The sequence below is a fragment of the Setaria viridis genome, chromosome 7, assembly GCF_005286985.2.
Source record: "Setaria viridis chromosome 7, Setaria_viridis_v4.0, whole genome shotgun sequence".
NCBI classification, from domain to species: Eukaryota; Viridiplantae; Streptophyta; class Magnoliopsida; order Poales; family Poaceae; genus Setaria; species Setaria viridis.
In genome coordinates this window covers 22,854,796-22,878,080 of record NC_048269.2, presented here as the reverse complement: position 1 = coordinate 22,878,080, position 23,285 = coordinate 22,854,796, and the positions used below count along the sequence as shown (strand labels likewise).

The following is a 23,285-nucleotide window of genomic DNA, read 5'->3' as shown; positions in this document are numbered from 1 at the left end:
TACGTGGTATTTTTGCCTTCCTCTCTAGGCTAGGCGTTGCGTACGTGCTGATTGACGAGCCAGTGAGCCACCACAAGTTCAAACTGTGGAACAGTAGTCTCAGCACAAGTAATAAGATGCACGCCGGCCGGCCTCTTTATAAACTCAACAGCATGCCGCCATGAGTCCATGACAACCTCATAACCTGAGCAACCGAAAGAGCTGAGTCCCCTGACATCCAGTATGGGAAATTCATCACGGCAGACGACGATGACCCTGACGGCCTTGGCTCTTGGGCTAGCACTCCTCTGCGCCGCCGGCCCATGCTTGGGGAGCGGCGTCGCGTCCGTGTCCAGCGTCGTCTCCGAGGCGTTCTTCAACGGCATCAAGAACCAGGCCGGGAACGGGTGCGAGGGCAAGAACTTCTACACGCGGGGCGCGTTCCTGACCGCGGCGGACTCATTCCCAGGCTTCGCGCACGGCGGATCGGAGGCCGACGGCAAGCGCGAGGTCGCCGCCTTCTTCGCGCACGTCACGTTCGAGACCGGATGTAAGCTGACGACAAAACCGCCGCTGCCTACATCTTGCTCGATTAAATTGCAGGATCTGATGCCTTGATGTTTTCTTTGCGTGCATACATGTACGTGACGAACAGATTTTTGCTACATCAGCGAGATCAACAGGGCGAACAGCTTCTGCGACTCCAACAACAAGCAGTGGCCGTGCGTCCCGGGGAAGAAGTACTACGGGCGCGGCCCGCTGCAGATCTCGTGGAACTTCAACTACGGGCCGGCGGGTAAGAGCATCGGCGTCGACTTGCTCGCGGACCCGGACAGGGTGGCGAAGGACCCCGTGATCTCGTTCAAGACGGCGCTCTGGATCTGGATGAACAGCGTGCACCAGGCCATGCCGAAGGGGTTCGGCGCCACCATCAGGGCCATAAACGGCAACCTCGTGTGCAACGGGAACAACCCCGATCAAATGAAGATGCTGGTGGTCTACTACAAGCAGTACTGCCAACAGCTCGGCGTCGACCCGGGGAAGAACGTCACCTGCTAGACTTGTCGGGTATGGGGTGATGGGGATGTGCTTGGCTCGTGAAGAATAAACCCACGGATCCACGAGTGCGTATGGACGTATAGTGGCAATAAAATTCCAGCGTGCATTGCTGGTACTTGTAAGCGTCCACATAACAAAGAATAAGGTCCGAATTTGTATTTCTCATTAAAGACCAAAATGTGTCATCAGATGAGCATCTGACTCGCTCCATCACCTGATTCCGATTTTGTTCTCAAAAATGAAATCGATGGGCTAAGGCCCAACAAGAAGGAAATGGGCCCAATGTTTTTCAGCCCATGCAACGAAGAAGAAGAAAGGAAGGAAGCGTGAAAAGAAAAAGGAAATTCAAGCTGCTGTAGTTCTTTTTCTCTTCAACGGGGACTCACTCGCTGTACGACACTACCAGACCCTCGTCGCGCCCGCCGCCGTGGCACCGAGAAGCTCGCCGAGCCCGCTTCCGTACTTTGACGGCCTTGGTGCCAATGGAGTTGAGAGATGTCGAACAAAATCTCCCAAGAGACAGCTATTGTACGTACGTACGTTCCCTCGAAAGCAAAGGGAAGAGAAAACACAGGTGTGAGCTTGTCAAATTAGAGGACGTAAGCATGCACGTGTTCAGGTAATTCCCTTTCTGGACTGACCAAATATGTGTACTTACCATAATGCTTAGGTACATACAGAATGCAGGTGATACATGCGAGGCGATGTACGTAAGCGTGCACGCAGATGCGGAAAGATCACATGTAGAAATTTCCACCAAGCAAGTCGCCCACGGCGGCGATCGATCTATACAAATAGCAAGTATATATACCTTAAACAGATAAACTAAAAATAGCAATGAGATCTAACTTATTTTAAAGATACGCCCAACTTTGCCAAAAACATTCACTCAAAGTGTCCAAAACTTGCTTCCAAACCGCAAGTATTGAGGAGATTACCTTAGTTATTTTGAGGAGATTACTAACCACAAGTATCTTTAATATGTATATTCTTTTCTGCAAAACGCAGTATTGATGCAAAAACACCCAATCTTGATTGACGAAGTCCCAACCCACGGTTTGCAATAGCCCAGATAGGTAGGTTACACATAAGAATCCTAATCAAGCACATTTAAATCATATTCATTTCGCAAAGTCCTATGATCCATATACTCTTAAGAATATTTTTTTAGTCTGTGCAGGCGCACAGATTAGCGGACTATGAGTCTATGAGTTCAAATTGGCGCAATAAAAACAATACTTGATTGATCGAGCTAGCGTGCATAGATCGAGAAGATGCAGATCGGTCTCGGTCTATATAAACGCCACCAGCGTTGCCATTTCCCCTGTCGATGTAGCATATTGCTAAGAAACTGAATTTCTTATATCCAGTATGGCATCAAACTCACCATCTCCTGCAGCGATCCTGACGGTCTTGGCCATTTGGCTAGCACTCCACTGCGCCGCCATCCCCGCGGCCGCGCAGAGCTGCAACTGCCAGCCAGGCCTGTGCTGCAGCAAGTACGGCTACTGCGGCACCACCAGCACCTACTGCGGCGAAGGGTGCCAGTCGGGCCCGTGCTCGGGCTCCGGGGGCGGCGGCGGGAGCGGCACCGCCGGTGCGTCCGTGGCGAGCGTCGTCACCGCTTCGTTCTTCAACGGCATCAAGAACCAGGCCGGGGCCGGGTGCAAGGGCACAGGCTTCTACACGCGGAGCGCGTTCCTGAACGCCGTGAGCTCGTACCCCAACTTCGCGCACGGCGGCTCGGAGGCCGAGGGCAAGCGCGAGATCGCCGCCTTATTCGCGCACGTCACGCACGAGACCGGACGTAAGCTGATCGAACCGACACTGGAATGCTTGCATCCGTCGACGAGACGATGCTGATCTTCTTTCCATGTTTTTGTGATGAGATGAGAACAGATTTCTGCCTCATCAGCGAGGTCGACGGGGCGAGCATGGACTACTGCGACGCGAGCGAGGGGGCGTGGCCGTGCGTCCCGGGGCAGGGCTACTACGGCCGGGGTCCCTTGCAGCTGTCGTGGAACTACAACTACGGGCCGGCGGGGAAGAACATCGGCTTCGACGGGCTGGGGAACCCGGACGCGGTGGCGCAGGACCCCGTGGTGTCGTTCAAGTCGGCGCTCTGGTTCTGGATGGACAACGTGCACCGGGTGATGCCCCAGGGGTTCGGCGCCACCATCAGGGCCATCAACGGCGCCCTCGAGTGCAACGGCAGGAACGCCGCCGAGATGGAGGCGCGGGTGCGCTTCTACCTGCGGTACTGCGGGCAGCTCGGCGTCGAACCGGGAAGCAACCTCACTTGCTAGGCGTCGATCGGCGGGTTCAGGCATGAGGCATGCGGCTCGTGACGAATAAATGACATGCTCGGCGTCGCACTCGCACGCGTTATACTGGCGCCTGGAGCGACGTTACCAGTCCAGTACTAGTACTCTTCTTCATGGGTGGCTCTTGAAGAGTATTACCACTTTCGTATTTGAAAAACAGTTATTCATTCCCACCTCGAACCGGCAGTGTAAAACTACTGTGTCAAATAATTTAACAAGGTGTCACAGTATTTATAATTGATCGTCGATCTTCAAGTGGTTTGCAATTTTTTATATTATAATTACCCATTAAAAGATATCAGCTCATCATAGTCAGTTTTTTTAAAAAAATTTGAGAATCATAGTCAGTTCGTAAAGAGCTCATTTGTCCCATCTAGCACAGGGACCGTGAGGGTCCATGGGCCTATCTAACTAAAGTCCCAGGCCAGGCAACGTATTTGGGCCTTCGACAGGCGGAGCCGCGGGAGAGTGCCGCCGCCGGCCGCCGGGAGACTCTGAGCGGGCCCCAGACTCCACGCAACCCAATCCAGTAATCCTTCCCCTCCGCTCGGCCGGCCCCTCGCCTGTCGGCTGTCGCCGCCTCTCCGTCCGACCGCCCCATCCTTCTTTCCCTTCCGCCTCCGCGTCCCCAATCCTCCGCCGCCGCCGTTGGTCTCCACAGGTAACCAGAACGTTGACGCCTCGCTTTGTGTCGCTAGCTTCCTGGTTGTATGCGCCTCCTCGTTTCATTTATCTAGGGTTTTAGAGTACCTATTTGGTTTGGGATTAGGGTGGGTGGGTGGAGCTGGAGCCTCTTCCATTTTCCAGTTCGTTCGGATTGCTCGGGCGAGGGAGGGTTGATGCGGGATGCGGGGCCTTTCTTATGACCTTCAGTGGGCATGTTTATCGGATCTGGTTGTTCATGGAAACTATGCGTACATGTTCATAGGAAATAGCTATTCGTTGGATAACTGGATGCTGCTGTACTGCTGTTGTTGATTGATGTTTGCCTGCTGAAATGGAGAATTACGGGCTGCGAAACGTCCCAAATCTATGGCACAATTGGCAGCATGTCAAATGCAACTTAATTTTAAACTCATTGGTTGAGATATCTCCTAAAGTTCCTTCCCATTGGTGTTACCAGTTAAACATGCTCTCCGCCGTTAATGTTTAATAGGAAAAAAGAATCCACCATTCTTTTAGGAGTTTTTTTTCACAACATCCATGCACTAATCAAGTTCTGAAATGTACATATAGGCTAGATAGCACCCTAGCATTAGACATTTAGACTCCCGGATTGCCTTGTTTTTTTATGGCAAATTTGTGTCTTCTGATGAATAATCTTGATTACTGGTGGCTAAAAGTTTATATGCCATGAAATTGAAATCATGCGCTTGTGCTTTATATCAGTTAAGTTGATACTAATTTATGCCATTGTGCTTTGTATCAGTTAAGTTGATACTAATTTTATTTTTTATAAGCTACATGTCTGAGATTGCTGTGTGCCTGGTACTTACATTCCTATTTTAATCCCACAGTTTTGGCTCTAAGCTATTGTGGGATTCAAGAAGTACGGCAACATGAGCTACTACCAAGCTACAATGAACAAGCCTCACAGTACACTCACTGCCTACAGGCCAGTAGCTGGTCTTGGAAGGACCCACGAGCTGCTTGGTCGACATTCTATGTGCCTACATTCTACCAGATCTTGCAAGCTGCAACAGAAACTGTATCCGAGGCTTGTTCTTGTTTCCGCTTGCCATAAAAGGCTTGGTCCTGTATATGCCTCGAGTGGAAAAGAGAACTCTCAGCTTGTCAATGACGTAAGCAATTTTTGTTGCCCTTCCCTGAATTATACCCATACATCTCCCATTCTATGCAATTATCATGCAATGACTGTTTCTTTTGCCTTATGTGGTCCATACTTACCACTTGTTATGTTATAAAGGAATGGTGTTGTAAAACTTGTGATGCTTGTTGGTAATGATAAAAGTGCATATCTTATCACTTCTGTTAGCTTCTTGTCGTGGTATCCAAATTCTGGGAGAGCATTGAACTGTGAACTTGTATACTCTTGTATTGCTTAGCAATTAAATAAGGTTGACCTGGTTTGCTACTATGTTGTGTTGAGTACAAGCCTATTAGCATGTTGAGTAACTTTATTTGGTTAAACTTTGCGCACAAGATAATTTTGTGATATATAAGACAAGCCTACTAGCATGTGCTGAAGCTTCTCTATAAATCATGTGCTAAATTTATTACTGCCTTCTTTCCAGCCTTTCTCAATGGAATCTTTGAACAAAGCTATGGCTCAAGCAAAAAGACCAAGGTCCTTGCAAGACTTGCTGAGAGAGCAGATGGCTAAGCTTCGAGGGCAAGGATCTGGTGGAAATGGAGGAAACAAAAACCGATATGGAGGTAGTGGTGGTGGTTCTGACGGCCCAGAGGATGAATCTTTCAAGGATTCATTATATGAGATGATCCAGATTCTGATAGCAACTATTGCCTTCATAATTGTGGTAACTTCATCACTTCATTTTCCTTGCATTGTTCTCTGTTCTGGAATTGCTACATTTTATAGGTGGACATCTTTGTTAGCCCACAATTCCAGATACAGTATGTTGAGCAACTAGTTAGGTTATTTCTTGTTTGAAAGATGTTCTGTATTCATAAGGGATGGTACAGATCCATTATAATACTGTAGCATTTCCACCATCTTGAGTAGCATTTTCCTCCCACACACCAGCTAATTCAGAAGAAATAAAAAGGATTTTTGAAGCACAGAATAGTTAAATTTCCTCTTATTAGCTTAATGATATACAAATACATCATACTCTACTGCAAGTCTGCAACTGTCTGTGTGGTTTCATTTTTGTCAAGAAAACACCGATCTATGTGGACTAGCTTATAAGTTAGATGCTAATACCTAATACCTTGTCAGTAGCTTAACAGCAATACAGATGGACATATGAGTAACATGGAAACTGTTCTCTTGGTATATTCATTGCTCGAACTGTTCAGTATTTGTGGGAAACTATTCATCTGTCTGCCAAAACAAGAATTATGCTTAAAATCCATTTCCTCAATATGAACACATGAGTATAGTAGTATACAGATGCACTTGTCTTGGTTCAAACATTCGGGACTCCTGCATGTGTATGCTTTCTAAATCTTTCTTTTGCTTCCTCTGCTGTGCAGTATATCCACATAATAAGAGGGGAGGAGTTATACCGCCTTGCTAGGGACTACACCAGGTATCTAGTCACTGGTAAGAGAACAGCTCGACTGAAACGTGCCATGCTGAACTGGCGTGAGTTTTCTGAGAGCATCACCAAGAAGAATGGCGCACAAGAAGACTACTATGGAAGATCAGATTCTTCTGAATCCACATGGTGGCAGCAGCCTCAACAGCTTGCACGTCGTTTGGAGGAGCTCTTCAGAGGCTATTTGCGCCCTCACGCCCAGGAGTCGTAGCTCTGGTGCCACACTGTTTTGTCGGCCTCTGAAAAAATTCTGGTTGTGGTAATGTATAGATGACTAAGATGAGTAGCTGCTTGAATGGAGGAGCGCAGTACGTGAATGCAGCTTACGTGAATGGAGTAGACGACCTGCTGCCGTTGGTCGTTCTCGCCTACTGTTGTGGAATACATTCTCTGTCCGAGGTTAGTGTAATAGCCTGTTAGGTTCAGAACGGAAAGGATGGGGCAGTTCCTGTTTGGTTTTTGTAGTGCTAGTACTTTTCGAGACCCGGCTGTTGTGATGGTCCGCCGGTCAATGGTATGCTGGTGGCAAACTTGAATGCTGCATCTGACGAACCATAACTGCGTGTGACGCACAAGTGCCAAAAGATATTGCAATCGCTGCTGCGAAGCATATCAAACTTTTGCATGATGCATCTGTCTGTATTGGTTTCATTTTACTGTCGAATGGCACTTCACTTCACAGAGCCTGTTTGCAAACGCGAAGTTTTTTCCCTTCCTACCGGAAACATCCCTTGTCATTGTCCATGTAAATTGTGATTGCAGATTGCGTTACGAACTCTCTGATGGAGACATGTCCACCTGGACGTGTGTTTTGGCGGCACCCTTTGATTTTACCACGCCATGAACGATTCGTTTGACTGAAAACCAGTGCTTGATTGTACGCACACTGGTGCACCCGTGAGCCGTCATGTATGAAGTTATGAGCCATTTTGGCGGTTTCTGGTGTTTTGGTTAAGGAAGGAACACATGATTAAACCAGCAGTTCACGTCATCCCATAATAAATTCGAAATTGAACCGAACAAACTGCACTCGGCATTTTTTGAGATGGAGTACGAATCCAATCAAACAGGTCGTAAACAACAGGGTCAGAGACTCAGAGTAGGTTGGTTCCTCGCCGAAACCGCGATTTCCGGATGAATGGATGCGGCCGAAAGCCAGGAGGACGACGCGTCGGCCCGAGGGAAAGCGAATTAACAAGCTAAGCACATGCGATCATTGAAACGGGGGTTAAGCAAACCACCCCCGTCTGCGTAGCCACGTAGGCTTTGCGACTTGAGCCGGACACGACACGACCGGGCCACTTGCACGAGCGGCGCCCTGAACTGCCGGGGCTTAATCAAATCGGATTGCTTCCCGGCGCAAAGCGCGAGGCCCCACCGCGACACGATTGGCGGCACGGACGAAGAAATTAGCAGGGGGTCGGTGTCGTAATAATGCCCAGATGCTTCGTCAATCGTCCATGCACATAAGGAACGGATTGTTTCAGTGGTGCGTGTACGAATCATGGAAGCATAGAAAATGTTGCCGCTGCTTGCTACTTGATCCTTTTACCTGTTCAGCTGTTTCTGCGAGCTCATTGTTTATGGTGATTTGGCAAACCGTCGACATATGTTCAGACCGCCGCACACTGACGACTCGGCTCTGCCGTCTTGTCGATTATGTCCTCACCCACACGCACACACGACCAGCGCAGGTAACGTACGTCGCAGAGAGTTTTACCACGATAATAAAAGAAGGCAAGTTGCAAACCCATGACTCGGAGAGAGAGAGAGAGAGAACTGGTCTGGCAGACCCCAAAAAAGGGGGAGAAGTAATAGACGGGCGACGCGACGCGACGCAGGCAGACAGGCAGCGACGCTGCGGAGCCGGAGCGGATAAAAATTCCTTTCAGCTCGCGACGGCGACTCGCGGGAGGCGGTGGATGCGCGTGGACCCCGTCCGCCCCGCCCCTCGCGCCCGGTCCCGCGAAAGCCGTCGCGTCGTGTGGACTCGTGCATGGCGCGCTCTGAGCTGGAACTGGAAGGGAAGGGAAGAAAAAAAGATTCGCGCGGCGCGGTCGCCGTCCGCAGCGGAAGCGCGCCAGCCGGCCGGCCAGGGCCGCGGACGCCGACCTGCCTGGCCCTGGCCACGGTCCGCCCCCTAGAAACCCCCTTCCGTCGCGCATGCCGCAGCAAGCCGGGCGCGTGCGCGGTCGGGCTCGGGCGCGGTGGCAGGAACGGTGCCCGCGGCCCTTGGGCCATTTGGCTGTCTGCGGACTACGGGTGGTGATGGAGAGGTTACAGCCAGTCATGGCACGAAAGCCGTGGGACGTCACGATTGGGGTCACTGTTGGGTCATGTGAGGTGAACGGAGGCCGCCGCCGAAAGTGGTGAGATCGACGGGATCTGGGTGGGTAAATCTGTCGGGCGGCACGCACGATAGTCAAGGCTGATCCGGTCGAGCAAAAGCGAAAGGTCAGTCAATACGTGTAGCATGCATGCAACGCAAACGGATCCTGTCAAGACAAGCGGCTCGTACGTGAGCCGCCGGTTATTAACTGGTCCGTTCTAGAAGTCCAGCCTGAAAATGGGAACAGGCTGGCTGACCCACTCACTGGTTTACGACTCTCATGGGCCAAACTTTTTTTCCTGGTTCTTGCTAGTACTGATTGCTACTTTAAACGCTCTAGCTCTACATGCCTCTTCCCTACTTACAGAAATTCAAGAGCAATGGAACCAAAACCTACACATATGCATGCTAGATAATAACACCACACAGCGTATATATGATCGAGGGGCATCAGCGATTTCTTCTGTTTCCATTTGTCACCAAATTAAAGAAGAAGAGACGAAATAAAAGGAACACGTATGCAGATCGACGACGATCCTTTGGCCATACAGCTAGGCGATGCGCTGCTGCCGCGCACGCTGACCGAAGCCCTGGCAGAAGCGACGCGCGCCCGCTGACCTACCCGTGCGCGCTGCGCTGCGCAGCCAGGCAGGCGCAGGCCTATCCCTTCGTAGGAACCGTATCCCTTGTCCGCACCCCCGGCGCGCGCCCCGCTGCACTGCACGCGGTGCGCCGCACACATCCCCTCCCCGCCCCGCCCCGCCCCGCCCGCCCGCCTCGGACAAAGTGGTCTTCCCGTGCCAGGCCGCAGCAGAGAGAAACGCACATCCTTTTCACGCGGCCGCCGCACGAGTGCCCCATGCGCCCGCGCGTGCCCGCGCGGTTGGCCGGGATCGCGGCCGCCGCGCGCGCGAGGCCAGGCCAGGCCCCGAGCGGACGGAGCCGAGGCTGGCTTGGCTCGGCTGGCGACGGGAAGCAACAACAGCAAGAGCGCGCGTGGCCGCGAGCGGAAGTAATAAACCCGGTTTGTCGCTGTCCCCTCCTCGCTCTCGCTCTCCGGCGCTGTGGGCTGCGCATATGGCGTCACCCCCGGGCCCGTCGTCCTGGTCTCGCCGATCGCGCCCTCTCCCTCCCTCGCCCGGTCTCATCGTCGCCTTTCCCTCTCACCCCGCCCTCTGGATATTAGCTGTCACCGAGGCCGATGCGGCCGGAAAAACAAAAGGGACCGAAAAGGAAGCCACGGAAAAGGGCGCCCCCAGCCTCCGATCCGGCTATCCTAGGCATGGAAAAGCGGGCGGAAGTGCTAGGCGCACAATCGGATGCACAGGTGTTGGCACAAACATGCCATGCACCACTCGCCCTCGCCCGTCCTTTGCCACGCCAGGAGCAGTACCACCAGTTGGTGTCCACGGCACCTCCCTTTTCCCTTGTCCCTTATACTAGCTCATCCGGGAGGTGCACCTAACGATTTCGTGATAAGAAGCCCGTTTCTTTTTCTCTGTTTTTCATTGCCGTTCGTCAGTCAGTGCAGATAGATAGATAGAGTGGAGGAATAGTTTCCTTAGCTTAGAAAAAAAAATATAATACTCCAGGAAATCTATCCGTCCGCAAGCAGCACGCCCACCCAGGTAGCACAGCAACAGCAAGGCAACACCCTGAGCTGTATATAAATGGCCTCCCCTCTTCCCTGATCCCCAAATGTCCCCGGCCCGGCCCCCCTGCTTCCATCCTTAAACCCTGCAGAAGCCTCGTCTTTCCCACACCCACCATCGCGCTCGGCTCCAGCCGCCTTCTCCTCCTGCAGTTCTGCCTGCTTCTTCTCTCCCCGAGTTCTGACGACGCCGGGAGACAAAGGAGGAGACGCCGGCGCGCGAGCAGGAAGAACAAAGCGCACAGCGAGCTCCGCTGCTGGTGCTGGCTCCGTCGTTTCCCGGTGTCAAGCAGCTCCCGCCATCTCGATCGCCGCCTCTTGTGTTCGTTCTCCTTCCGGGAGGTGCAGCTAGCGATTGCCATCGATCCTGGTAAGAACCTTTCCGGCCGAATCCTTTATTGTTTCTTCAGTCACCTCTTGGTCAATCTCCAAGTAGCATGCAGTTGAAACGGCTATGGTTCTGCTTCTGCAATACTCTCCTAGCGACTAGCCGATGGATTCTTTGAAAATTATGTGGTAACTTTTCGTAAAAAAAAATCATGTGGTTAATCACTTCTGCACCATGTGTCCGGTGACCTCAACAGTAGTACCGGTATGCTGCACCGGTTAACCGCGGTGACTTTTTCCGCGCCCAGCCATGGCGCCTGCACAAGCGTAGAATCTGCATGCCTGCGTCGTCGACCCCGGCCTGCCATGCTCTTGATTCTTCCGTCCTTCCCTTCACACCGACAAGAGGGGAGAGAGAGAGGGGACGGGTACAAGGGGTAGGCGGCCATGGCGTGTGCATGCAGCATGGCGCGGCGCAATGCGCGTAGTACGTGTCAGTAGCAGTAGGCGCAGACGCAGCCGCGCAGGCAGGCAGGCGGCGAGCGGGTCTCGGCTCGGCTGGCGCCAGGCGCGTCCTTTCCTCACAGCTGGCGCCCGGGTGGCTACGGATATCCGCCTACGTCAGCGACGGGATTTTAATTAGGCGTGCGATCGAGATTAGTTAGCCTCTTCTGTCTTCTCCCCTGCTAACAGAAATTAATTTGGCCCGCCGAGGGGGGCTGCTTGCTGCTAACTGCGTCGCGACGAGGGCAGGGGCGCGGCGTATTAATAGGCCTCCCGGTTTCGGGTTAAAGCCTGCTAGTGCTCTTGATCTCTCAGAGATTTTATTATTTTTTTACTTATAATATCCAAACAGAGATGCTTGCGAGACTGTTGAAATTAAACACCGGAGCGGTTTGTAGTAGGAGCCGAAGGAGAGCGATGGCGAAAAAGGGTGCCTGGATTTTGTGCTCGGAACTGCTAACAACCTAGTGCTCCCAGACAAATTCGTCAATCAATCATGCATGGTTTCCGCTTCCACCATGCATCATCGAAGGGGACAAGCGTCTTTGTCCTCTTTCTAGTCTTTTACTTGCCTGGATTTGTTGGTTCCACAACCATATTTGTTTTTCTTAAATAAAGAACAATTTTTTTTTTGTGGTAGAACATAAAGAACAAGTAGTATATTAGAAACAAACAACAGTAACAGATGGCACGGGAGTTTATCAGGAGGTTGACTGGCCTTGCCCTAATCCTTCCAAATGGATCAACAGGGTGTGGCTGTCCTAGCTGCTCCTAACTCGAGAGCATCAGCAGACAGTAGCACAGTCCAAACATGTTTTCCCCGGTGGCAGCACGCAGTCAATGGGCGGCCTGTTTGTGTCTGAGACTCTCAATCAGAGCACCCCTGGAATGGCGCCCAAATGGAAGACGCTAGGGCAGGTGTGCACCAGCGCCCGTCGCTGCTACTAGGTGCAAGCCGGACCAACAGCTGGCGCCCGCTTGGTGTCTTGCGCATGCACACCACAAAGGTGGGGGGCCCACTTCCTGACTGTGTCTGAGGCGAAGCTAGAGCAAATTAGAGGGGTGCACTTGCTTTATAGGTGCATGGAGTTTAGTTGTGTGGGGTGCATATATGGTGAAAATTTATACCTAACTACTATTTTTTTAACTTTTTAGGTTGCATTAGCACCTTTAATCACACTATACCTTCGCCCCTGATGACGAGAATACGCGTCCGCTGATCACTGATTATTGTTACGAGCCATAATAGGCATGGAGGGCGTGATACCGACCCGTATAATTCGTGCGGCAGACCGTAGCTTTCGTTCTTGTTCAGACAGGATTATGATTTATGAGAGCTACTATCTGTTTTGGGATATGCTATAGTTTTATATGTACTATATGAGCTGTGTGAACTATTTAACCATGGATTAGCTTATCTTCAGTTATCAACAGTGTACTGTGCACAATATACAAAGCACAGTGGACAATTCTACCTGAAAGACTGAAACCCTATCAGCTCCTAATGTCCTAAAAGTGTTTGAAACTCTGAACCCACACGTTTCTAATACTGGTAGATAAGGACTACCTTAGTTTATTTGTTCTGACCAATCTGGTCTGCAATTGTTTTAAGCTCAACTCCCAGACAAGGTCTCTAACTTGTAAAGTACTAAGCTGCAACTTAAACTCCTGCAAATCCTCTCAGTGCCTATCTGAGACCTTGTCTTCTCTCCAATGTGATTGCTCCCAGCATTTTTTTTATGGTAAATGGAACCTTCGGATAAGCTCCAAAATCCAAATGGCATCATTGGAACTTGGAAGCAAACAAAACCGTCAATCAACAGACGACCAGTAATTAATATATAAACTAGAGAAAGGTGGCAGGTCTTCATTACAGTGAAAAAGGGCGCAGCGGTAGGGCTGTAGGGCAGCCCTGCTGCCCCAGAATCTTGTAGTGCGGGCGTGCGCGGCTGCCTCCCTGTCCCTGCACTCGCGTCCAATGGTGAACACTGGACATGCTTTGGGTGAACTCAAAAGAATGCAGATCCCTTTTCATTCTGGGCGCTTTTGGACTGATTTTCTAGAACAAAGTTCCCGTACAGCAAAAAGGTTCTTGAGGTTAATGGCACCTTTGACCTTGTATTGTCATGTCTACCTTTTGTTTTGTCACTAGTACTTGTGAAGTAGTCAAGTAGCTGGGCACTATCTCAAGAGTTAGACCTGGCTTTTGGCTGAGTGATAGTGATTTTCCATGAAACTGACCTCTGAACCAACGGACACAGCTGTAAAAGTCAGCTTTTACCCTAGCATAGGTGCAAGAAGGCTCGTCTCACCTACACTTTCCGCAGCAGGAAAACACGGCAAGCAAATACCAGTAGTGTGCCAGTGCGAAGAAGATGATGATGGCTGAAGTGGCCAATCACAGCAAGAGGAACCACACCGACAACTACTTCAGCGGGAAGGCCGTCGTCACCACCAGCTCGGAGGAGTTTGGAAGCATGACCTCGAAGAAGCCGAGGAACACGAGCCCGAGGACGTCTCCCGTGTCACCAAAGGTACGTATGATGTTAGTATCGCAGCACATCTCGTACGTCTTCCATGGTTGTCTGGCTGAAGCTTTTCTTGCTGCGATCGAGCAGGAGAAGAAGGACAGGATCGGCGAGAGGGTCGCCGCGCTCCAGCAGCTAGTGTCACCGTTTGGAAAGGTACTCAATTCTGCAATTTTTCGCTGCATTTCTGCTCCAATCTGTCCGCAATCTCTGCAATCATGTTTTTTTGCTTCTTTGCTGCAGACGGATACGGCTTCTGTTCTGCAGGAGGCGTCAGGGTACATCAAGTTCCTGCACCAGCAACTCGAGGTCTTACTTTCAGTGACCGCACATGGCACTACTGTTCAGTTTGCTGTTCCTTCATTTCTGCTGATGCCAATGCACCAAACTTTGCAGGTCCTGAGCTCCCCTTACATGCGTGCTCCTCCGGCCGCCGGCGCTGCGCCTGAGGTGAGCTCTTGCCACCCCTCATCTCCACTGAAAATCCGAATGCCCTGAATTTGCAAGAAACCTGTCACGAGATCATAACACGCGTACTTGCTGTTTGTCACATGGTTCAGGATCCCGAGCACTACAGCCTCCGGAACCGCGGGCTGTGCCTGGTTCCGGTGGACCTGACTCTGCAGCTGACCCAGAGCAACGGGGCCGACCTGTGGGCGCCGGCGAACACGACCAGGCGCAGGTGAGGACCAAGCCCGCCCGCCTCTGGTCTCCCCGGACGGCCGGACCCCGGAGGAATGGAACCGAGGAAGAAGTACTACTGCATCTGCGTCTGCATGTGCGGGGGCGTAGAATTTCCAAGCGCCTGACCCCAATTCGATCTCCTAACAAGAAACTAAGCGAGCGTCGATCTCCGCTTGTATTATACTAGTGACCTGTCTGTATGCCTGTCTGATCTCTCCTTGGCACCGTATTATGTATGATCAGATGTTGGCAAGGAACTGCGTCTCTGTGGTACTGTATCTGTATGTATGTGTTTAGTGACATGTTATAGCCTGTTGCCATCAGCAACTGAAGCAGCAGTTTAATGCTAGTTTCCTTGAGGTGCCCGGTGCTATCGAGTTCAGTCTACCATCAGTATGCGTACTATGTCAGAAACTGAAACTGCAGGTTCAGGAAGGGCAGAGCCTAACTGTCATGCGGTCGTCTGTGAATGTGGCAATTTCTGAACATGAAAATCCTTCGTGCTGAAAAGTGGCGTGACGCTTCATGGGCGTGTTGTTCGGCACTCTCGAAGCAGACTAGGCAAGTGAAAGACATCCTAAATACAAGGGGTTCAAGCCCGTCCAGTGTATGCTCAGGGCAGAAAAAAATCTTACAGTTCCGGTATCTGGCACATGCCGCAGCGTGGGTCAACAAGGGAACCAAAATTGGAGACAGAAGGATGGATACCTGCATCCCTCTCATGTTTGCAGTGTCTGGTTTTCTACACCGTGATCAAAAGGGCTCTGAAATCCTCCACGTTTCTGACGGGCCTTACTGGCCCAATGTTGAATAAAGAAAGAGCCAAGCCCACCACAATTGGGCTCTACCATGACCACCACACACATTACATTATTATTACACAATACGAAACTTGTTTGGGTTCCTGTCACTAGTCACACTACTAGTCTACTACCAGTACTAAGCAGCAGTGCTTCTCCAGACTGTTAGCTGAGAAGTTTAATCAAACCAAAGCTATGCTTGCTTTTAAACTTTTCATTTCTGTACCGACGCAACGCACTGTGCCACATTCATCATGATGGACGGACAGCGAACCAAACTGTGGGGGTCCGACGCGTTATGGCCTGGCCCCTACATGTGTTGCGGGGCGGCGGCGAAGCAACGCAGGCCACAATTTTGATCGACAGGGCCCCCAACAGCGACTGTTCCAGAGTCCTCCCAAGTTACGAATCAAAAATCAATTGCTCCGGACGAACCCGTCCGTACCGCTGAACAAACAACTCCCCTCTCCTTCGTTTTCCTTTTCTCCCCGTTATCTTTTTCCTTTTTCTTGCAACAAATATTTTTTTTCCTCCCCGTTCTCAACGGAGTAATGCTTGTTGTGATGGCAAATATTCAGGCCAGATTTTTCGAACATGGATGTTCAGAAACCGCAAAGCTGTAACGTGTGTCAGGTTTAGCCGATGGTAAAAGGACCAAGGGCAAGAGGCGGAGGATCTTTAGAGCACATGGTTCTCATGATCTCATCATCGAGTCCTACCCTAACTCCTGACCAAACACGGCCTCTCCGGACCCGGACGGACGCCCGTCGGCGCGGCGACAAATGGACCCTCTTCAACGAACCCGACGCGCCACCACAGGATCCCCGCAAAAAGATCAGCTCGGCAACGGCGGCGAGAGGCCCGGGACGGCCTCAAGGGACAGGAAGCTGTTCAGGGAGCTGCCCTGGGCCCTGCTGCGTGCAATGAAATCTACTAAAATGATGGGATGGCATGCAGGGACTCGCCGTCGCCGGGGGTGTCGACCGCATTCAAGTCCTTCGCGCCGGTCGTCCCGTTCCAGTGCTCGATTTTTCTGATGGTCCCGCCGGTCCCGGTCGCGTGCGCTAAGCCGCTGACACCCATGCTTCCTTTCGTCCATCGCGTATGGTCATGTACTCATGCCGGCGGAAAATTCCCGTGCCTGAGCCCTGAAGTAGCGAAGGATTACCGGTTGCATGCAGCGCCGGGATCTTCTTCCTATGCTGTTGCTAACGCCTATCGGTCGGATATGCATCCTCAACTCTCAAGCTCTCGGTGTCTGCTTGGTCGGAGGCGCCAAAATATCCGTGGTGCCAAGGTATGGTTGAGATCGACGCAGCCTCCGGCTGGAATACAGCCTCTCCGGCACTGTAGACACGTGTGCCGGCCCCCCCGCGGCAGGCGGTGCCAAATGGAATGGCTATCCATCAGAAAATATCAGCTGCCCCACGGCCACAATTTCGCAAGCATGGAGAGAAGAGCAAGCAGCTCCTGATTCGCGACGTTCAGATCTTTTTTTCCCCCCTCCTCGGACGACTCTCTGGCCGTTGCTAGTGCCCCGATCTAGCGAGTTCTGGAAGCGGCGTGCATATATGATATCCTCGGCTTCTATCGCGGCCGTTTGACATCAACCAGCACTCGAGTGATCGATCGATCGTTCGCCATCATGTTGAGCGGGGAACGCTGAAGCAGCGTGAGTGGACGGGTGGTTTGGTTAATTGGTTTCCAGCGTCACACGTTTCACTGGCTGCTTGTTCATTCACTTCTATCCTGTACCTGAAGTGTTAGGTAATTGCTGTATTATTTTTAAAATTAATAAATTATGATGAGAGACAATTCTAACATGCAAAACTCTAATATATTAGGCAACAGGAACAACATAATCATGATATCAGAAAATATGATTAAAAACCAAATCAGATCACGGTGTTGCGAACGGATCGCAACAGCCAGCGCTGACGACGATGGTATGCTGTAGCGCCTGGCTTGGACGGAGGACGAGCCGTGATGACGAACTTGAGCAGTCGCGCAGAGCACTTCCCAAAAACCTTATTCGCCCTCTCCCGATGCAAGATCACAAGGACGAGTGGTTTCGGAGATATGCTCTCCCGCTCGCCAGTGCACGCCAACACAACGGAATGGAGAAGACTACAATGGCGACACAACAGTACAGAAGAGGCAAAACCTAACTCGTATAGACCACCTTAAGAATATCCAAACCTAGGACCTTCCCGTACAATAGTCTATGGTGCGTCTTTTCTATGAGGGGAGTAGTCCGTATTTATAGGGAGAAAAGCCCCCACACCCTCGTCTATTAGCAATACAGGACTAATAGATGGTGTACCCTATAAGGAATTTCTGAAAGTTTATTCATAATTTATTGGGAATCCTTTAAAATTTATTAATGATTATTTATACGGGCAAGCTCTTCGTCGATTACAAAAACAAGCCATATCTAACATAGAAAAGCTGAACTTGCTGCGTTTACATAATCACATCACATATTCGCATGTCGATACTATGGCACATCTCCAAGCGTGTGGCGCGTACGAGCTTCCCCTGTCGACGGGCACACCGTCGTACCAGGTACAACCGGCGGACCACGCACACGGACCCAACGAAATCCCCGTCCGAAACGGAGAACAAGCTTCAAGCGCATTCCCATCGCGTGCAAGTTGCAACTCGCAAGTGGCCACGATTTCCTCGCCTCCGCCACCATTTCCACGGGGCGGAGAAATCCTCGCCCAGAACGCCCACCCGGCCAGCCGGCGTCATCCCACACATCACCGGATCAAAATCTCGGCTCGCGCCGCCCGCGACCGCGATCCCGAGGAGATACACTCCCCGCTCGCAGCGGAAGCCGCCAACTAACTGGGACAGCCGCGCGCCTCTCGTCCACACAGCCCAGTCCCCAGCAACCCGTCTGGCTGGTCCGGGCCCCCCCTGCCCACACCCACCGCGTGCGCCGGACGTGGGGAACGGGGGCGTGGCGCGACGCGCGCTGCGCGATTTATACGCGCCATCCGCTGCCCGCTGCTCGCCGCTTTGCTCTCCTCTTTGCTTCCCTGCAGATTTTTATAGTTGGCTGTTGTCTCGAGCGGAAGCCGTCGGATTACGTGAGGTTCTGAGAGAGAGCCGAGCTGAGGTGAGGAGCGAGAGGGAGGCGGGGGGGTGGGATGAGGATCCAGTGCGACGCGTGCGAGGGCGCGGCGGCCACGGTGGTGTGCTGCGCGGACGAGGCGGCGCTGTGCGCGCGCTGCGACGTCGAGATCCACGCCGCCAACAAGCTGGCCAGCAAGCACCAGCGGCTCCCTCTCGACGGCGAAGGCGCCGCGGGGGACCTCCCGCGCTGCGACGTCTGCCAGGAGAAGCCGGCCTTCATCTTCTGCGTCGAGGACAGGGCGCTCTTCTGCCGCGACTGCGACGAGCCCATCCACGTCCCGGGGACGCTCTCGGGGAACCACCAGCGCTACCTCGCCACCGGCATCCGCGTCGGCTTCAGCTCCGTCTGCGGCGCCGGCGCAGGAGCCGGAGCGGAAGGCCTCCCTCCGCCCAAGGGCAGCTCCAACTCCAAGCCCGCGGCCACCGCGGGGGCGGCCAAGACACCACCGGTCGTCAAGGACGCGCAGCCGCAGGAGGTGCCGTCGTCACCGTTCCTGCCGCCGTCCGGATGGGCCGTCGAGGACCTCCTGCAGCTCTCCGACTACGAATCCAGCGACAAGGCAAGCAAGCAACCATCAAAACCTTTCCTTTTCTTCATGACAACATCTAACCAATCATCTCACGGTTTCCTTCTCTTGTTGCGGAAGGACTCGCCTCTTGGGTTCAAGGAGCTGGAGTGGTTCGCGGACATCGACCTGTTCCACGGCCACGCGCCGGCCAAGACCACGACGGCGGAGGTCCCCGAGCTCTTCGCCTCGCCGCAGCCAGCTACCAACGCGGGGTTCTACAAGGCGACCGGTGCGCGTCAGAGCAAGAAGCCGCGGGTGCAGCTGCCCGACGACGAGGACGACTTCTTCATCGTTCCTGATCTCGGCTGAGATGGGAAATCTTTTGCATGGTTTCTCCTGTCATGTGATGTGTATGTATGCAAATTATGTGTGTATGCCATCATGAGATGCACTAATCGCTTACGTTGGACATATATGTAATTATAAGGCAGTTTGGGGCCAATACTTTCAGCCTGAGAACTTGCATGAATTCTTGCAGTCCTTTCAAAAAAAAGGAGAAAAACTATCACACTTGCATCAGCTAGAACATTTGTGGCGCCTGAACACCGTCAGATGGACAAACACATTGACCAGGAGTCCAGGACTCAACACAAACAGGGAATCACCAATTAAATGAAAACTTGATGTAAGAGATCATTCAAAAGAGCCCCAGAATCTGAACATTGGTAAATTCATTCTTTTGCGCCTCGTGCGCAGTTTATTTCACAAGCTACTTTTATGAATTAGCTCATTTCTGGTTAAAAATTGGAATCTTAGGCTAACAATAATAGCATAATACAGTTGGGAGTTAAACTAGCACGCACACAGAATCTAGCTCAACTAAAGGCAACATTAATGATCTTCAACAAGAGAAATCAAATGAAGCAATGCCAGTTCGGCATGAAGGGATACACACGTATCTTCAAGAATCAAGAGTTCCTCTACAAAAATTAGCACTTACATAGGAGGGCTACAGCACCAGTTGCCGAGGGTTCCATCCATTTATCACATGTATCTTCAAGAATCAAGAGTTCCTCTACAAAATTGGCACTTACATAGGAGGGCTACAGCTGACACCAGTTACCGAGGGTTCCAACCATTCTGATAAATGTCATTGCATTTTAACAAAAGCATTGTACCCAAATGAATCTGATTTCTCGTACCAGAGCTATCAATTCACGAATTCAAAAGAGCTCACCAGTTTTGTTATGATCATTGTAGAATGATTCTGAGCATGAACAAACTCCCATGATTTGCCAGCCTGTAGCTAGATGATCATAAATCTAAACCCTTTCTGAAGGTGCCATTAAAACTGCACAAAATACTTTTCATAGCGCATAGAAATATGAATATTGTTGTATGACAAATTCCAAATTTTCACCTTTTCTTTAATAGTGAACTAGCTCTCAGAAAGATTTTATCAATCTCGTCAAGCTCTGACACTTTCAGTTCCTTTGAAGGTGAATCAGTCTTATCAGAAAGTGAAGCAATCTTCCGTAGATGCTCCTCAAAATCATCTGGTTCATTATCATTATTTTCTGAGGGAAACTTATCCAGCCTATCCAGATATAAGGGGCGTTCCTTGTTGTCTTCTTCCTGCTCCTCTGATTCTGTCTCAAAAATGTCAGAGAGATCCTCAGACTCAGAAAATGACATAGACTCTGAAGCTGAGACATCTTCAACCTCAGAACTTTCATCCTCTAACCTCTTGGACCCCTCGACACTTTCTGACAGGAGATCAGATACAGTTTTTTTGTGAACTGAGATAGAAGATTCTTCTCTCGCTGCCATACTGTTTGCATTATGTGAAACTGAAGCAACATATTTCCCTACACCTCCTTTATGCACTCCAGCTAACTTCATCTGCGCATGAAGATCTTCAAGCTCCTGCTCAAGCCTGGGAATGTACCGCCTAACAGCTCTGAGCTTTTCTTTATATTTGGATTTATCCAGTGCCTAATTGAAAATTTTAAAAACATTAACAATTGTGGAAGAAAACAACAAAGGTTTTAAAGAAAAAAAGGACAGATATTTGTCTTCCGACCTGCATATTTATCTATATTTTGGTATATTTTCTAATTTACATGGCTGGATATGTTTCCTGTTCTTTAATAAAACTATATCGAGTGATATCTTGTTGAAATGAATAACAAAAATTAGAAAAGCCTTACGACGGTTGTTATTGCTTGAACATCTTGGAACTGTCGTCCTACTACAAGTGTCTTTTTAATGTTTTTACCCAACTTTGACATACATCCTGTGCTAAAGATATTGATATTTTTCTCCTTGCACTATGATGAAGAGAGACGTACCTTTTTTCTAGGGAGTGTAACTTTTGGAGACATGATTTCTGGTGGTGGCTGCACATAGTTTTTCCCTCTGTACATAATAATTGTGTTCCCATCTTGAATGTCAAGCACAATCCCACCACTTAGTCTGGCTAACTCCGTGGCAATTTCCTTGACCTCATCTGGTGTGAATGTCTTCACAATTACCTGGAGAGTTTGGTGCCTTTTCCAATGCAAGTGCATGTTCAAGATCACTCCCTGGTAAATTCCACGTCTTCCAACAGGCACATAGTTTTTAGATTTTTGGCCCATCTTGAGGAAATAGAAGTGTTCTTCAGGTGTAAGCACCTCGGGATCGTGTGTAGGTTCTGACGGATCTTCTGGTTCAATTTTTTTCAGTGCTGCAAGAAGCCGCTCTTCCTTCTTTTGAGCCTTTATGGAAAATCCAAAAAAAAAGGACAATAAATTTAGGCATGAATATCCACAACAGGATGCATGAATATAAGAGAAAAAAATTATCACAATTTTAACTTGAAGCACAACATGCAGTTTTTGGCAAAAATGAAGGTTCACATTTTCTCAAATGCCACAGCACGAATAGGACATTGGAAATCCAGCTACTCATATCAACATAAGCAAACTTCACTACTTTTTCTTTGTACAAAATCTTTGTACATATCACTAGATAGGTATGGAGGTAATGGCCATGCAACTTACTAGCTTCAGTTTGTACAAAATCTTCTCCTCTGCAGTCATTCTCTGAATCTCCCTTTTCTTTTTCCATCTCAAGGATTTCAAAAATCTTGTTACTGCCCTCTTTCCTTTCAGCTTTTTCCTCTTCGGTTTTGGTTCACCAGAATTATCAACTGATACAGCTGCTCCTGGACTTTGTTGAGGCTCCACAGTAGCCTGATTTTCACTACTAACTGATCGACTTGTATGGATACAATGGTAGGCTTGAAGATTATAACTTTGCAGCCAACTGAAGCACCCAGAATCTTGGTTGAAAACCTTGTGGAAAGTATAACTACAACATAATCAGAACCATGCACAAAAATAAAAATAAAGCTGCTGAACTATTGAGTTGCTTAACGAATGAAGCACCACTGAGGACCAAAATGTGCTCATCCACAAGCATGCACAGAAGCTGATAGAACTATAGTGCTGCCGAAGTAAAAAAAAAATGTAAAAGCAGTGCATTAAGCCGAAAATGCCAGGTCAGGCATTTCAACAAATACCTGACGCCCACCCTGCCCTGGGGCATCCTCTAAGAGAATTTTAGCTCAAGCATACTACAAAGGAGCAACTGAAAGCACTGCCTAGACATCCCACATCTCAACATCGGCTCATTACATTGTATCGACCGCTTAAAGTAATAATCAGGGAAAGAGGATCAGTGGGGTTCGTCTGACTCTTACGATGGCGAGCTGACCGGAGGCGCGAGCAGTTCCAGCGTCCCGCGGGAAGACGCCACGTTCCCACCGTCAGACGAAGGGGGAAACGGGCGGGATCGTGATGTCTGACGCCGCAAAGCCCTTGTTGTCTGCCGGAGGAGGAAGAGGCGGCTGGCCATGGCAGCACAGTACGGCGCACGCAGTAGGGAGCGAGAGTGAGTGCGTGGAAGAAATCGCGCAGTCGCCTGGGCCGAAACGTGCGGAAGCTCTAGGCGCTTAGCCGCCGGCGGTGAGACGGGCGTACCGCCGACGACGACCGCGTGGGGGCTCCTGCGCTGGGCGGCTCGAGCGTGCGGGGCATGGCGGCGTGAGAAATTCTGCGGGAGCGGAATGGGAAGCCGGGTGACGGGGACGACGTCTCGTCTGCGTGGGCCGTGCAAACACATCGGCGTGGCCCAGGGTGAAGTGGGTTGCCTTCTCGTCGTGG

At 50.7% G+C, this 23,285-nt stretch overlaps 6 protein-coding genes across 9 annotated transcripts; 5 read left to right on the top strand and 1 right to left on the bottom strand.

Annotated features, from left to right (window-relative positions):
- The first annotated feature begins 151 nt into the window (after nucleotides 1–151).
- On the top strand, nucleotides 152–1,216 carry LOC117864468 (endochitinase A). Its single transcript, XM_034748584.2, has 2 exons — nucleotides 152–529; nucleotides 635–1,216. Exons 1-2 carry the CDS (start codon nucleotides 223–225, stop codon nucleotides 1,036–1,038), a joined length of 711 nt encoding a protein of 236 aa, XP_034604475.1. The 5' UTR covers nucleotides 152–222; the 3' UTR covers nucleotides 1,039–1,216.
- A 1,187-nt stretch (nucleotides 1,217–2,403) lies between these two features.
- Nucleotides 2,404–3,522, top strand: LOC117865676 (endochitinase A). The gene is made up of 2 exons (XM_034749904.2): nucleotides 2,404–2,845; nucleotides 2,938–3,522. The coding sequence occupies exons 1-2, from the start codon at nucleotides 2,410–2,412 to the stop codon at nucleotides 3,342–3,344; spliced, it is 843 nt and encodes a 280-aa protein (XP_034605795.1). The 5' UTR covers nucleotides 2,404–2,409; the 3' UTR covers nucleotides 3,345–3,522.
- Nucleotides 3,523–3,846: 324 nt separating this feature from the next.
- LOC117865795 (uncharacterized) lies at nucleotides 3,847–7,287 on the top strand. The gene is made up of 4 exons (XM_034750031.2): nucleotides 3,847–4,023; nucleotides 4,880–5,164; nucleotides 5,618–5,860; nucleotides 6,540–7,287. The coding sequence occupies exons 2-4, from the start codon at nucleotides 4,922–4,924 to the stop codon at nucleotides 6,813–6,815; spliced, it is 762 nt and encodes a 253-aa protein (XP_034605922.1). The 5' UTR covers nucleotides 3,847–4,023; nucleotides 4,880–4,921; the 3' UTR covers nucleotides 6,816–7,287.
- Nucleotides 7,288–10,439: 3,152 nt separating this feature from the next.
- LOC117865822 (transcription factor bHLH153) lies at nucleotides 10,440–14,986 on the top strand. 2 transcript variants are annotated; one of them, XM_034750059.2, is made up of 6 exons: nucleotides 10,440–10,954; nucleotides 13,746–13,949; nucleotides 14,034–14,099; nucleotides 14,187–14,252; nucleotides 14,340–14,393; nucleotides 14,504–14,986. In XM_034750059.2, the coding sequence occupies exons 2-6, from the start codon at nucleotides 13,791–13,793 to the stop codon at nucleotides 14,627–14,629; spliced, it is 471 nt and encodes a 156-aa protein (XP_034605950.1). In that variant the 5' UTR covers nucleotides 10,440–10,954; nucleotides 13,746–13,790; the 3' UTR covers nucleotides 14,630–14,986. The 2 variants fall into 2 exon arrangements, with proteins under 2 accessions (XP_034605950.1, XP_034605949.1); XM_034750058.2 differs by having other exon boundaries at nucleotides 10,449–10,954; nucleotides 13,743–13,949.
- A 3,392-nt stretch (nucleotides 14,987–18,378) lies between these two features.
- On the top strand, nucleotides 18,379–19,579 carry LOC117864280 (B-box zinc finger protein 24). The gene is made up of 2 exons (XM_034748326.2): nucleotides 18,379–19,128; nucleotides 19,216–19,579. The coding sequence occupies exons 1-2, from the start codon at nucleotides 18,583–18,585 to the stop codon at nucleotides 19,444–19,446; spliced, it is 777 nt and encodes a 258-aa protein (XP_034604217.1). The 5' UTR covers nucleotides 18,379–18,582; the 3' UTR covers nucleotides 19,447–19,579.
- A 378-nt stretch (nucleotides 19,580–19,957) lies between these two features.
- Nucleotides 19,958–23,285, bottom strand: LOC117864279 (uncharacterized CRM domain-containing protein At3g25440, chloroplastic). 3 transcript variants are annotated; one of them, XR_011898871.1, is made up of 5 exons: nucleotides 22,823–23,285; nucleotides 22,122–22,431; nucleotides 21,429–21,836; nucleotides 20,315–21,072; nucleotides 19,958–20,217 (listed from the first exon to the last, which is right to left on the bottom strand). XR_011898871.1 is itself a non-coding variant. In XM_034748325.2 (4 exons), exons 1-4 carry the CDS (start codon nucleotides 23,242–23,244, stop codon nucleotides 20,494–20,496), a joined length of 1,719 nt encoding a protein of 572 aa, XP_034604216.2. In that variant the 5' UTR covers nucleotides 23,245–23,285; the 3' UTR covers nucleotides 19,958–20,493. The 3 variants fall into 3 exon arrangements, 2 of the variants coding, with proteins under 2 accessions (XP_034604216.2, XP_072151527.1); XM_034748325.2 differs by having other exon boundaries at nucleotides 19,958–21,072; XM_072295426.1 differs by having other exon boundaries at nucleotides 19,958–21,072; nucleotides 22,122–22,415; nucleotides 22,823–23,231.

Bases quoted from the DNA above. Each gene is read 5' to 3' on its own strand.
- LOC117864280 (XM_034748326.2), top strand. From the start codon at position 18,583: ATGAGGATCCAGTGCGACGCGTGCGAGGGCGCGGCGGCCACGGTGGTG. The intron at 19,129-19,215 runs GCAAGCAAGCAA...TTGTTGCGGAAG, and splicing joins ACTACGAATCCAGCGACAAG to GACTCGCCTCTTGGGTTCAA.
- LOC117864279 (XM_034748325.2), bottom strand. From the start codon at position 23,244: ATGTGTTTGCACGGCCCACGCAGACGAGACGTCGTCCCCGTCACCCGG. The intron at 22,432-22,822 runs GTAAGAGTCAGA...ATTATGTTGTAG, and splicing joins CCTCCGGTCAGCTCGCCATC to TTATACTTTCCACAAGGTTT. The intron at 21,837-22,121 runs GTAAGTTGCATG...TTTTCCATAAAG, and splicing joins TTTTGTACAAACTGAAGCTA to GCTCAAAAGAAGGAAGAGCG.
- LOC117865795 (XM_034750031.2), top strand. From the start codon at position 4,922: ATGAGCTACTACCAAGCTACAATGAACAAGCCTCACAGTACACTCACT. The intron at 5,165-5,617 runs GTAAGCAATTTT...CCTTCTTTCCAG, and splicing joins ACTCTCAGCTTGTCAATGAC to CCTTTCTCAATGGAATCTTT. The intron at 5,861-6,539 runs GTAACTTCATCA...TCTGCTGTGCAG, and splicing joins CTATTGCCTTCATAATTGTG to TATATCCACATAATAAGAGG.
- LOC117865676 (XM_034749904.2), top strand. From the start codon at position 2,410: ATGGCATCAAACTCACCATCTCCTGCAGCGATCCTGACGGTCTTGGCC. The intron at 2,846-2,937 runs GTAAGCTGATCG...AGATGAGAACAG, and splicing joins CGTCACGCACGAGACCGGAC to ATTTCTGCCTCATCAGCGAG.
- LOC117865822 (XM_034750059.2), top strand. From the start codon at position 13,791: ATGATGATGGCTGAAGTGGCCAATCACAGCAAGAGGAACCACACCGAC. The intron at 14,100-14,186 runs GTACTCAATTCT...TCTTTGCTGCAG, and splicing joins TAGTGTCACCGTTTGGAAAG to ACGGATACGGCTTCTGTTCT. The intron at 14,394-14,503 runs GTGAGCTCTTGC...CACATGGTTCAG, and splicing joins CCGCCGGCGCTGCGCCTGAG to GATCCCGAGCACTACAGCCT.
- LOC117864468 (XM_034748584.2), top strand. From the start codon at position 223: ATGGGAAATTCATCACGGCAGACGACGATGACCCTGACGGCCTTGGCT. The intron at 530-634 runs GTAAGCTGACGA...CGTGACGAACAG, and splicing joins CGTCACGTTCGAGACCGGAT to ATTTTTGCTACATCAGCGAG.